Source organism: Cydia splendana, chromosome 15 (genome assembly GCF_910591565.1).
Source record: "Cydia splendana chromosome 15, ilCydSple1.2, whole genome shotgun sequence".
Taxonomy (NCBI): Eukaryota; Metazoa; Arthropoda; class Insecta; order Lepidoptera; family Tortricidae; genus Cydia; species Cydia splendana.
The window spans coordinates 3,425,175-3,438,573 of NC_085974.1; the positions used below are offsets into that span (position 1 = coordinate 3,425,175).

General features: G+C 36.3%; 1 protein-coding gene across 2 annotated transcripts in view; it reads right to left on the bottom strand.

The window, feature by feature from the left end:
- Positions 1-13,399, bottom strand: part of LOC134797442 (uncharacterized) — a 240,657-nt gene that overhangs the window by 95,085 nt on the left and 132,173 nt on the right. For both annotated transcript variants that reach the window (XM_063769683.1, XM_063769682.1), the window contains exon 2: positions 4,427-4,566. In XM_063769683.1, coding sequence (XP_063625753.1) covers positions 4,427-4,561 — 135 coding nt within the window. In that variant the 5' untranslated portion in view covers positions 4,562-4,566. The remainder of the gene's footprint in view (positions 1-4,426; positions 4,567-13,399) is intronic.

Below are 13,399 nucleotides of genomic sequence, written 5' to 3' on the forward strand. Positions count from 1 at the left end.
TGAAATTTGCGAAGATTCATGTACGCAAGGATGACAACTCGAAAGTTCACGTCATTAATAATGAAAGTGATTTAAACAAATTACTTTAATTTGTATCTTAGCTTACTTTTTGTCTCTATTCCAGTCCGCTACAGTTATGTCAATTTGTGCTATCAATTATTTTGGCCATGTACGCCAAAGTTTGAGCATCACTGATTGGCCCGGCCCGGCCGGACCAGCTGCTTATTGTTATCGGGTGCACGGCTTATCGCTATTCGCATTCCAGAATCGTCGCTCAGGGCATGCTCACTTAATTATATTTGTCTTTGTCCAGCATAGACCTTTTAAGTTATGCTTAATCACTCGCTCTTTCGCACTTACTATAAATCATTTATGTCTTCTTACGATTTCTACTTTGTGTTGCATTTATTTACAGTCCCAAATGAAGCTCTTTTACCGTATGCGCTTATTTTATTTTAGTCAATGTTTACCAGGCTCGATTAATTTGTTGATATTATGTTATTATGCATATTGTAAATGCAAATGGCTTTAAATAATAACGGGGGAGGTAATTATCCTACAATTTATTACCAAAATGTGAGGGGACTCCGTTCCAAAACTTCTTTATTTTATCGTAACTTAAGCATTGCATCTTATGACATAATTTTACTAACAGAGACGTGGCTACTAGATGGAGTATTGGACACGGAGTTATTCGATGATCGATATGTCGTTTGGCGGCGAGACCGTGATCCCCTTTTAACTGGTCAAAATCGAGGAGGAGGCGTTATTATAGCTACTCGAAGGGAGTTGGCAGTCATTCCTCAACCTACCTACCATTCATCAGCGGAGGATCTATGGGTGACATTGACTATTAAGGGCCACCATAACACATCAATTAAACTGCACCTATGTGTTTTATATTTGTGTAAACAAAGTAATGGTAATACTTTCTCACAGCAATTATCGAATTTCCTTAATAGCCTAGGTGAAGCTGTATTACGTGGGTGTGATGACAAATACTTAATAATAGGCGATTTTAATATGAGCAATATTATATGGACTCGTCAGCATTCTACTTTGATGCCCTCGAACTATAAAACTAACGATGAGTGCAGTTTCATTGATGAGTTATACACCCTAAACCTAAGTCAATACAACGATGTCCGTAACCATTATGGTAAGTTATTAGACCTTGTTTTATCAAATGATGTAGTACATGTTAGTGAGTGTTTGGACCCTTTAGTACCGATAGATCCGTATCATAAAGCTATATCAGTTTCGATTCAATTTGCAAAAATAAGTAGTTTAAAGCCCGCTTCTCGCATAAAATATTTTTATAATAAAGGTGACTATATTTCCATTAACAATGAGTTGACCTTAATTAATTGGGAGGATGAATTCTCGCGACGCTCATTAGAAGAGTCGGTTAGCTTTTTTTATTCCACATTTAAAAAACTGCGTTTAAAATATATTCCTAGCAAAATATGTCATACTGATAGTTTTCCTAAGTGGTATTCGCCTGCGCTTAAAAAAGCTATCAAAGAGAAATCTAAATATCTAAGAAAATTTCGTATATATGGTAATATATCTGATCTAAACTCTTTTAATATTCAAAGGGACAGAGTCAAAAAACTTGAACAGTCATGTTTTGCAACATATGTTCGACGCCTTGAAAATAATATTGTTAAAGACCCGAAGCAGTTTTGGTCCTATATTAAATCGCGTTCTAAGACACATGGTGTACCGAGTTGTCTAAAGTATGATGAAAGATTGGTTAATACAGCCGCAGATATATGTGAGGCTTTCTCAAACTATTTCTACACAACATTTTCTGCGCCTAGTACTGACCAAGTGGTGCCGATCGACTCTGTGGCTAGTTCTATCTCGCATATAACTAATATAGAAGTTAACTCTGATGCTGTTGTAAAGTTATTGTTAAAATTGGATCCGTCAAAATCAGCTGGACCCGATGATATGCCGGCCCTATTTTTGATTAATTGCGCGAATACTATTGTGATTCCTATATCTCTACTATTTAAGCGCTCATTTGTTGAATGTAACGTCCCTTCGATATGGAAATCGGCCTACATTACACCCGTTCATAAGAAAGGCCCAAAAACAGAAGTAACAAATTATAGGCCAATCTCAAAACTTTGTATACTTGCTAAAGTACTTGAAAAACTAGTTCATACTCAAGTTTATGCGGCAATTAAAAATCATTTTAGTCCTTTCCAGCATGGTTTCCTGCGATGTAAGTCTACCGTTTCAAATTTAATACTCCTTAATGATTATGTGACTAAAGTCATGTCTGAAGGTAGTCAAGTAGATGTAGTATATACAGACTATAGTAAAGCGTTCGATAGAATTGACCATAAATTGCTAATCACTAAGTTAAATAATATGGGTATTCACGGTGATCTGTTGCGCTGGTTCACGTCTTATATTAATAACAGGTCGCAAGCTGTCGTCATTAACAACTATATGTCTGGCTGGGTAACTGTTCCCAGTGGCGTTCCGCAAGGATCGTTGCTGGGGCCTTTGCTTTTTAATGTATTTGTAAATGACATCAGTGATTGTTTCCATTTTTCTAAATTGCTTTGTTTTGCTGACGACATGAAAATTTTTACCAAAGTAAATTCATTAGATGATTCTGCTCTTTTACAAGATGACCTTACGCGTCTCGTTGCATATTGTCAGACCAATAAATTAGACCTCAATGTATCTAAATGTTTTACATTAACCTTCACGAGACAACAAAATGCAATTCCAACTACATATAAGCTTAATAATCATGTGCTCAAAACTGTGTCATATATGAAGGACCTGGGAGTCACCCATGATTCAAAGCTATTATTTGACGCACATATAGATAATATAGTAACTAGTGCTACTAAGGTATTGGGATTTATAATGCGTAGCTCCTTACATTTTACCCAAATTAAAACCATTAAAGTTCTTTACTGTACATATGTAAGAAGCAAACTTGAATATGCGTCTCAAATTTGGAACCCATGTTATAATATTTATGTTAACAGAATTGAACGTATACAGAAAAAGTTTGTAAAATATCTCTGTTTTAAATTGAAAACTCCTTATAATTCGTCAAATTATGACAGTATCTGTAAAAAACATCATCTTGTTCCATTACATAAACGTCGACAGATTGCAGATATTACTTATATACTTAAAATTTTAAATGGTAACATTGATTGTCCTGAATTGCTCGCTAAGCTCTCCTTCAATATTCCATCTAGGTCTAAAAGATACTTCCCTCCCCTCTCAATACCATTTTCATCGCGAAATTATAGAAAGAATAGCTTTCTATTACGAGCTGGTAAAAGTCTAAATGAACTATCGAAAGAGCGTGATATTGACGTTTTTAATAGCAACATCACAACTATAAGACGTATTCTGACAGACAGATTATTTAAGTGAGCGAGTCGTATGCGATAGCATATTACTGTATCGATAGATGTATATTATTAATAAGTTTTGTTTTCCTAGTTCAGTATGTACCATAAAGAGTATTGCTTTGTATTGTAGAATAATATAATAAGTATACGTATTTTAGAATATTAGTGGTAACACGTTGTAAAATTTAGTGCTAACCACCATTTGTTTGTTAACCTGTTGCTATTGGCGGGAACCTATAATTGGCTTTCTGTTATCTATATACATATCTATTGTACAATTGATAGCTGTTGGTTCTCCGAATAATAAATAAATAAATAAATAAATAAATAAATAAATTACCTGAGGCTCCGCAGAATGTACACAATCACAATTCTGTTGTATTTGAAAAGCGACTTTATTGCACGTTTATAGGGTCCAAATTTGAATAAGTATAAGTTGACGGGAGGCTTAGGTCCGTTGATTTGTGCTTAGATGTATCATAGGGTTATAATATAATGCAAGTAGGAGATTAATAAGAACCTGATGGCCTACCGCGAACCACGTTCGACGTGTTTCCCTGTCACACTTACGTACGAATTTACAAGCGCGACAGAGAGGCAACACGTCAAACGATCGCGGTAGGCCCTCTGAGTCTAGAGCTAATAGTGTAGATTTTCCACAGGTTTGGATGACGCTTACGCTTAAAGATAATTGAAGTGTGTAAAAGGGAAGCCATCACGTATATGAAATTTTCATGCGAGCGAAAGAGACAGCTGGCTTATGTCAAGAAAATGTGTACAGGGACTGTGCGCGTTGGAGGGTCTGTCATCTTGTGGCCTGAATCGGAAACATAATTTATTATATATAGGTACATTGCCCAACGAAGTGCTGCCATGTACCGTACCGTTCTCGTACGTTTTCTTGTGGATAGTAGGTTCTGCCATCTTGTGGGCTACATCGGAAGCATAAACTTTACTCTGATCTGAGGTCTCCTATGCTGCCCCCTATAGATCATGCACCCTCCCTATTAAACTCATAAATTTTGACTCACCTCAATAAAAGTATCGGAGACGAATCTCTGCACCAGCGAGGTTTTTCCGCATTGCGTGTCTCCCACTAAGACCACTTTGATCTCCTCTTCGGTGGGAGACCCGGGAGCTCCCTCGGGCTTCTTGCTAGCCCACATTGTCACTGTAAAGAAGAAAACACAGTTGTATTTTTGGCGAGATATTAATCGTGAATACTTATGGCATAAGTCATACTCTATTAAGCCTAATATTATGTCTCCTTTTGGATTTCACGGGCCTATAAATCCCGGTCTTTTGATAGGCTTGCGTGGGGATAGAGATCCAACACGTAGAGGCCCTTTGGAGAGCTTTAATGTCATGTAGAACGCCTGCTTGAACCCGTTCACAGGCGCAACAATAAACACCCATGAACCGGTTGCAGCAGGCATTGGGACTATTGTAGATAAAGTGAAAATAGTATACCGGTCTATAGATTGAAGTTTGGGTGGACAATGAGACTGGGCTATTGTAAAGAAGTCCGGACACCTGCCATAACAATGCTAACACACGTTATTGAGGCAGGTGGTGACTTGCCGCTGACTATAGATGGGCCCCTGAAACTGCCGTTGTGAAGACGACCCGGACCAACATCGGTGTGACCAACAACAACAACAGCGGCTCAGGGGTGTCGAGAGGTGTGCGCCGCTTTCCTATATTTATTAATAAAGTTTTTTGATTTGTTTTCGACAGAAACAAAATAAATCCAACTAGGTTCAACTGACAGTGATTTAAACATCATTGAGTCCTGAGTCCCTGAGGCCCTTATAAAGGATTTACTTGAATTATGAATTAAAATGGAATACAAGAAGGTTCCAAATTCAAAACTGCAATAATGACAAGGGGGACTCCGGAGGACGTCATAATCATAGCCGAAATTGCAGCGATGAACGTCACTTCATTTTATCAAGGAAATTGACCATAAATTGACAGATATAGCGCTATTGTCACCGCAGCCAAATTCAAACACTTCTAAAATGATCCATTTCTTTCGGGTACACTTACAGAAAATACAAAAAGATGATTTAACTAAATTTAATATTCTCAAAGTACCTTTTGCATTGTAAGGTCTGTAAGCAAGCAATCTATCTTCACCAGTCGTTTCATTCCAAGCAGTAAATCGTACTAATCTCAAAAGACAATTAAGAATTAAGCATTAAACTGAGAGGCTGTAAAACCGAGATACAAGCGTTGGAACATTTTTCATAAAATCCTCCTAAGGCCCGAGGTCCTACCTATAGCACTTATTCAGTTTGATGAAATTTAAATAATATTCAATTGGAATAGAGTCGCATTTGTTTTCTTTCGTTCAATTTTCAAACAAAACAAAAAACAAATATATTCCCTGCACTATAGGTTCAAATTTCAGTGACAAATTCTGGATTTTTCATTTGTATGGAGGCCTTAGGAGGTTATATCGCCGCACCGGGGTACAGGTTAACTTGAGTTACCGAGGTTGCCCTTTGGTTTAAAAGCTCTGTGACCGGAAAACCGAGAAATGGTTACCTTTTTATTAAAGACGTTATTTGAGGTTTTAGTATTTTGAGGGTTGTTGGTAATGAGAAAAATATCTGGAAACGCGTAATATCCGGTCGGATTAAACGGAGTTTAAGAAATTCTTGGGCTTTGATTTAAATAATTCTGAAAGAGAAAACGGTCGAAAGGACCGTGGACAAATTTTTACATACTTATATTGTACTCCTTAAACTTTTGTAACAGCTTAAAAAGTATGCACAGTCTTACACTTCCTATTTTTCATACAAATCAATTATTATCTTCAATGTGAACATCATTGTACCCAATTGAATTGACGTTGATTGTCACGCTTTAAACATAACAAAATTCGCATTACATGGCGTACGAGAATAAACTTGAAAGTGTAGGTAAAGCCTGACCGAATATTATGATCACGCGCCATGTTGAATACTGAACTGTCATGATCATGAGGATAACAGCGCCCTCTTGACAATGATCATTATTATACAGATTGACTTCAAATTGGTAATACAAAACACTTGATAGTGACTCAGTTAATGCCAAATAGTATTCTACATTAACCCCGTTGTTAAAATTAGCTGTATTTAATTATCACTAATTTTCTAATAAAACAAATAATGAAAGTCCCGAAGTGTGGTTACCCCACATTAAATACCTAACTGTCATACCTGTCACTTTTAATTACTTTGACAAATGACGATTACTAATCAAAACACGGGTACCTACTTCATAAAATACTGTGGCAGGTGATTGATAACCAAAGAGGAAAGTGTTCATTTCAAATTCTTTTAACTTCTTTGTTAATCATTACGTTAGGATAACCATGTGAAGCCTAAAAAATGGGATAAATGAAAACTTAAAAAATATGGTTGTCTGTAAAGTCGGTTTACGGACGATAATTTTGCGTGATAACGTCATAAGAAAACGTGGCCGTAACGTTACCACGGAGATCCGTTCACAACGTTACCATGGAGATATGTCCACAACGTGACACTTTTTCGTGCATGCTACCGGTGTTCATCGATTTATTATTTTAAATATCGATTTATCTTTTGATTATTTTTAAAACATGAGACTTATTTGAGGGGCTTAGTTTACGGAAGATGTGTGTAAAACATTGATTTTGTATTATTTGAAGTCAGCCTGTATTAATAAAATTACTGGTCAGGCTTTACCAGAAAGAGTAGAAAACACAAGTTATGGGCATGTGATTGCTGTCCGTGTGTCATGGTTCTTCTAGTGGGTATGGTTACTCTACTATTAATACTACAACAATGGAGGTACTTGCAGTTACTCTGATCTGACCAATCCTTCACGATGTGTCCTCTTTGACCGCCTCAACCCAAGTGAACGAGCTGACCGAGCCTGTCCAACTGGCTCCGTGTCCCCACTACCTACCGTGTTGCCAGTAGTATAATGTTATTTTCCCAACCACCCCTGTATTAATCAGGGTAATGCAATAATGTTGCCACATTAAAATTATTATTCAACGCTATCTTTAATGTAAATATAAATAAATCATGACACGTGTCCATACAAGAAAAGAGCGTAAATAATGCGTTTATAATGGCCATGATACAAAACATTCATCGGTGCAATCGACCTTCCTTTTTATATACAAAAAGCCATCACCGTATTGGAAATAAAATAAAACGATGTTATTTTGTCTGTACAGGTGTTTGAAACAGCTCCGTTTTATGGTCTTTATTCGCATTTGTTTTAGAGATTGGTGTCAATACTCCAGTCAACGGAGATTTAGTTCTCCGTACAAAGCTTTGTTCACGGAGCACTTAATTGTAGTATCACTTCGGTCTTGAGCCGGTTTAATGATTTTTTTTGTATACAATTTGTTCACTCACTACTGCACTGCACTTATTACTACTACCTATTTGTATTGAACCACTTCACTTGAGAACTTAATACTCATTTATTCGGAAACCACGTTATAAAGGGCTGTATAAAAATTTTAATATACTTAGCCGATGGAACAGCGACATCTAGTATGATATTGGGCAACTATATAACTAAGCATTACTACACAGTACACGTTTACACGTAATACACGTTTTATCAAATAAACTGTGATGTGAATGTCGGCTTTAGGTCAACAATTCAGCTGATCTGATTTTTTGTGTGGGGTATCCAATTTTTTTCAGTGTTTTAGTTCTTCCTTCTTAGTTGGCACTGTTGGAAGATGAACATAATACCACTCCTTGCACTTTGGCAGCATGAAATATGGCCCTGGGAAATCCTAATACTTCCTTTTTGAAAATTCAAGTACTCCTATAATTCATTCTAGTTAAAAGTAACAATATTTCATGATTCAAAATATTCTTTATTCAACTAGACCTCGCAAAACACTTTTAACGGGAGCAATAAATGCAAATAACTTATACAGGGTTTATGGTAAACAAACGAGAGTTACAATTATGGTCCCAGAGCATAATGACGACGCAGCAACTTAATCAAATAATCAAAAATAAATTAGTCAACGCTAAACTAAAGCTAATTATGATGATGATTATACGTCGAATTCTATTAACGGCCTCCTAGCCTAGTCGGTAGTGACCCTGCTACGAAGCAGGAGGTCCTGGGTTCGAATCCTGCTAAGGGTATCTATTATTGTGTGTTTATCACAAATATTCGGTCGTCCTATAATATTTAATTATGAAATACTTGTAAACTACGAGTATTTGAGGTGTGCAATAAAAAGAAACAGTATTGTATTGTACTTGCGCTCATTGACGTATATCTCAGGACTGGCCTTACGGGCAATCAGAATGGGGCTAGTACAGCGGTGTGACACCGCTACTACGCGATTGGTTGATGAGTTTGCATCACGCGCGATTCGTTAGTTGCGTTAGACTGCACGATTGGCTCGAATTCATGAGTGACACCGCTGGCTGAACTAGTACCATGGTCTAATAAAACATGGTCTTCTATTCCCAGAGTGACACAGGCCTACGTCACAATAACATGGCCGCTATATATAGCGCTATCGCATATTATCATATAGCGCTGTCGCATGATGACGTAGGCTTGTGTCAGTTAGGTGACCTAGAAAAGACGGGAATAGAGTACCAGGCGGAGTATATTATTATACTATGACTAGTACCAGTTTTAGTGCCCGTAAGGCCAGTCCTTAGGTATACGCCAATGCTTGTGTTTCGTTGATCGGACTATGGCAGCAGGTAAGTACTGGATTATTGTATGTTGTGAATTTTAATATTTTGCGTGGCCATTTGCGTATCGGCGCTGACCAGCCGTTGTTGTTTTATGAGTTGTTTTTAAAAATTCACGTTAGAGACATGACCACGAATAATTAGGCAATTGTTTTAATAAATTTGAGGATTTATTCGTAAATGAGGTATAAAAATAAGTAAGTACAAAATGGTTAGCTGCAATATTGCCTATTGTATACTTAGTAGGACTAGGACCTAGTGTATTAGAGATACATTTTACACGAATTATTTCATTAAATAGAAAACACAGACATACATGTAAAAAAATAACTTCAATGCCTTCTATGAAACTGACAATGTAGCTTTTTGAATAGAACTTTTTTTTGTCGTATTTTTTAAAATTTTAATTAGTTCAAGGACCGAATAGCACAAATAAATAATAAACGTATACAGAAACCATATAATTCATTACCTGGAACACTTTAAATAACTTATTGCTTCACGCAAAGCTAGGTCTAGGGAAAAAATTGAGGTAAGTACATTTTTGTTAACTTCGAAATTAAATATTAATAAATACTATTGCTCATAATGACGTTTATTTATTTAAATAACACATATTGACAATACATTAAAATTAAAATCGATAAAAAATTAAATTAAAAATTAAAATTAATAACATAAAACTTACAAATAACAATCTAAACTATATATTATTACAACTAAAATTAAATACAAAAATACTTAATAATTAACTTAACTATAACCCCCCCTCCCCCCGCTCATAAAAAGATCCTCCTTTTGCTCATATATGCACATATTTACATAGCCAGTATTTCACGTATTTTCACAGCAATGTGCTGCGCATACATGTAACTTTATTTCGTTTTTCTTTTTAATATCATACACACATTCAGTCAGCAAAGGAACGCAGAATCGATTTCGATTCAGAGATTGTTTAGGGTTGTCACTGTCGAAGTTTAGCTTTTTTTTGTAATTTTCTTGATTTTAAGAACACTGTATATTATCACGTAATTGTAAAATAGATATGTAGGTATGTATATAAGAAAAGTTAGTTTGAAAGAACGGAACCAATAGTTCGACTTAATATTCGAATTAAATTCTATAGCAAATCCAAGTACCTAATTAGTTATAAAAAAAAATTGCATCTTAAGCTGTTACAGACCGACTAAATAAATATGTCGGTCTGTTAACTACTCGTAGGTACTGTAGGTAAAATTTGCCTTTCTCGTTACAAAAATTTAGCTATCTTAATTAATTACCTATACTGTTTAAAAACCGTTGTTATTCATGACAGCGTATATCACAATTTGTTGGTAACATTTGTTGTTGTTTAGTGGTGTTTTATTTTAAGTACACTAGAAACATAGGAGAGGCCCGTTTTTGCACTTTAGTTTTTGTATATTTATTTTGACTTGATTGACTTCTTTTAATAGTTTGTCAAACATATTTTGAATAGTTTGAAAACGGAGCTCTAAACAAAAAGAAGGACGGCTTTTGTTTAGGAATTCATGTTTGAAGAGACAACCCTAAAGTTGAAACGAAAGCCTCGGCTTGGCGCTATACAAGTCCATTACTCGGTGTATTTACCCACCGAGCCAATAGTAGTGGCATTTACCTACCTTGAATTATGACTTTATGGGAAAATACTTTCACTAAATAAAGTGTTGGTTATTAATGTGGTTAGAAATGAGAAAATGATTTTCTTCGATAATAACTACGAGTTAGAATCGGCATTGATGTTTACCAGGCAAAATGAATAAGGTAGATACCTGAGGCAGGCGTGGCTCACTCCGCGATCGCGTCGCAACAAGTAGCTACAAGTACATCCGCCCCACACCAATTTCGGTGGCTAGCCATAAGCCGTGCGTGGCGCAGTCGCCACCTAGCGGTCATATCTGTCCTAATCGTAACAGACGCGTTAGGTTAGAGAGTGAATCTTCTGTACATAGTACTATTATTTATTCTGTGCCTGAGGGTAGAGTCTGTTCGGAAAGAGAAGAGTCGTGGAATGTATTGGGCCTCATACATTCCACGACTCTTCTGTTCCCGCACAGACTCTAATAAGGCCGAGCTAAAGGACTTTATTCAAAAAATGAAAAATAGTCGATTGAATCAATAATTTTTATAAATTTTAACGAGATGACAAAGTGGTGTGTGCACTGCAGCACTGCATTCAACCCAATAGGGAACATTACGCAAAACTCTGAGTAGAGGGCGTCACTAGGCCAATCACATGGCCTACCGTGAAACACGACAGTCGAAAGTTCGGTTTCTGCCTCTCTATCACTCTTGCCTATTCGATCGATAAAGAGGCAGATAAAGAAATTTCGATTTTCGCGTTTCGCGGTAGGCCACCTGTAAACAAACCGCCTTGATGCATCAATGTCATAGTGAAAACTTGTCAAAAAACTGTTTAAGGCCTAGTATGTATAAGTTACTCTATGGTTTACTAAACAAATTAGTGCTGCACTCTGGCTAATACTCCCTAATCTCCCTATTAATGTAGTAAATAAAGGTAGTGGACCCCGCAGTAATTCCTCAGCCAGAAAAAACTTTACAGTATGATAAAGTATCAATAAATAAAAAGTATTGTATAAATTTCCAAAGAATAATAATAATAGAATTAAAGTAAATACCTAAAGTTTTAAATCGTTAATATCTTTTTACGGAAAAATGCTCCGTTCAAACTTTCTTCACCAGACATATTCATGTAACGTATTGCAACAATATATGAAATATCAAAAAAATATCCTAGCAGAAATACCAGTATTAATAAAATAAAATTTTTTGGCGTGTCTTGGACCGGAAAATTGCTCAGTCTAATTTTTTCACTGGAATGCCATTTTATTGCCGTTTTATACCTACAAAATGAAAATCTAAAAATTTTCCACTCTCAGTTTTTAATAGTTCTATAATGCATACATTTCGATACGCATTTTTTTTGGATTTTTTTACCCACTGCGCCAAATTATATTCTAAGATCATATAAGAAGAAAAAAATGACAGAGCAATTTTCCGATGAAAATGAGCGTCAAAAAAATGAAGTATCATAAAAAAATATTCTCATGTTTGACGAAACTTTTAGATTTTTTTCTAGTATCACATACTGATACAAATAACTTATTTTGTAAAATAATTTTGGACTGAGGAATTACTCGGTTCAATATATAATCAGATTTGTGTTTTTACCTAACTTAGAGGAGTGTTTTTTTTTGGATATTTATAATGTTAGTCTCGGCTCATACTATACAATAACCAAGCTAAATTTCATCGACTGAGAAATTAATGCATGGGTCTCCATACAACAACTTGCTTCATTTACTACACTATATTGACTGGACTAAATGAGCAAAGACACTCATCGAACGTGTCAAGTTACCTCGGAACAAGGTCCTAAGCGCCTCAAGACAAGCCACTTACACTCTTGAAACACTCAGATACGGCACGTTAGGGCTAGCACTCAATGCCATAACATCTCAAAGACAGCTTTATGAAGCGTTAACATTGTGAGGTCACTTGTAAAATGCCAAGTCGGAAACCTTAAAGCGCCAACAGACGGGCGTACCGGACCGCGACCTTGGTCCGGGGCTTGTTGGATCAAGCAGAAGTTGGCTGGTCCGTTAAGGGGCTACCCGAGGTTTTGAATCGTATCTCGTACTTTTGCACTTCAGATATAATTATAAGGCAAACGGCTATCGGTTCCTCAATCTTTTATCTCCATTTTTGTCTAACGGATTTTGAAAGAAATGAATACTTATTTTTTGTGTTTTTTTAAACATTGTCTAAAAAAAATACTTTTTAGGGTTTCGTACCTCAAAAGAAAAATACGGAATCCTTATAGGATCACTCGTGTATCTGTCTGTCTGTCTGTACGTCTGTCACAGAAGCAGATCAGAAGGAGCGATGGTCGTCCTTTCTGTCTGTTGTCGTGTCGTACAGCTGCGTTCGTGACCCACAAATGGTCTCACCGGAAGATCAGCGCTGACTTTTGGGTTAGCATTATGCTGAGGCGGGACCATTTCGTGGTAAACTATTTATTTATTTTATGTTTAACTTTCTTTGTTGTTCTGTACTCGTGTATGTTATAGTTTATCGTGAATAAATGCGATGATTATGATTATTTTGCGCGACGTTCCACTCACATGCATTGGGTAACTGTAGCTACCAACTGTCACCCTTATTTTATAATAATAATAGAGGTCACTGAAAAATATAAATCATGTGACGGTTCTTGCCCGAACAGGCCTATTCGGATTTCGA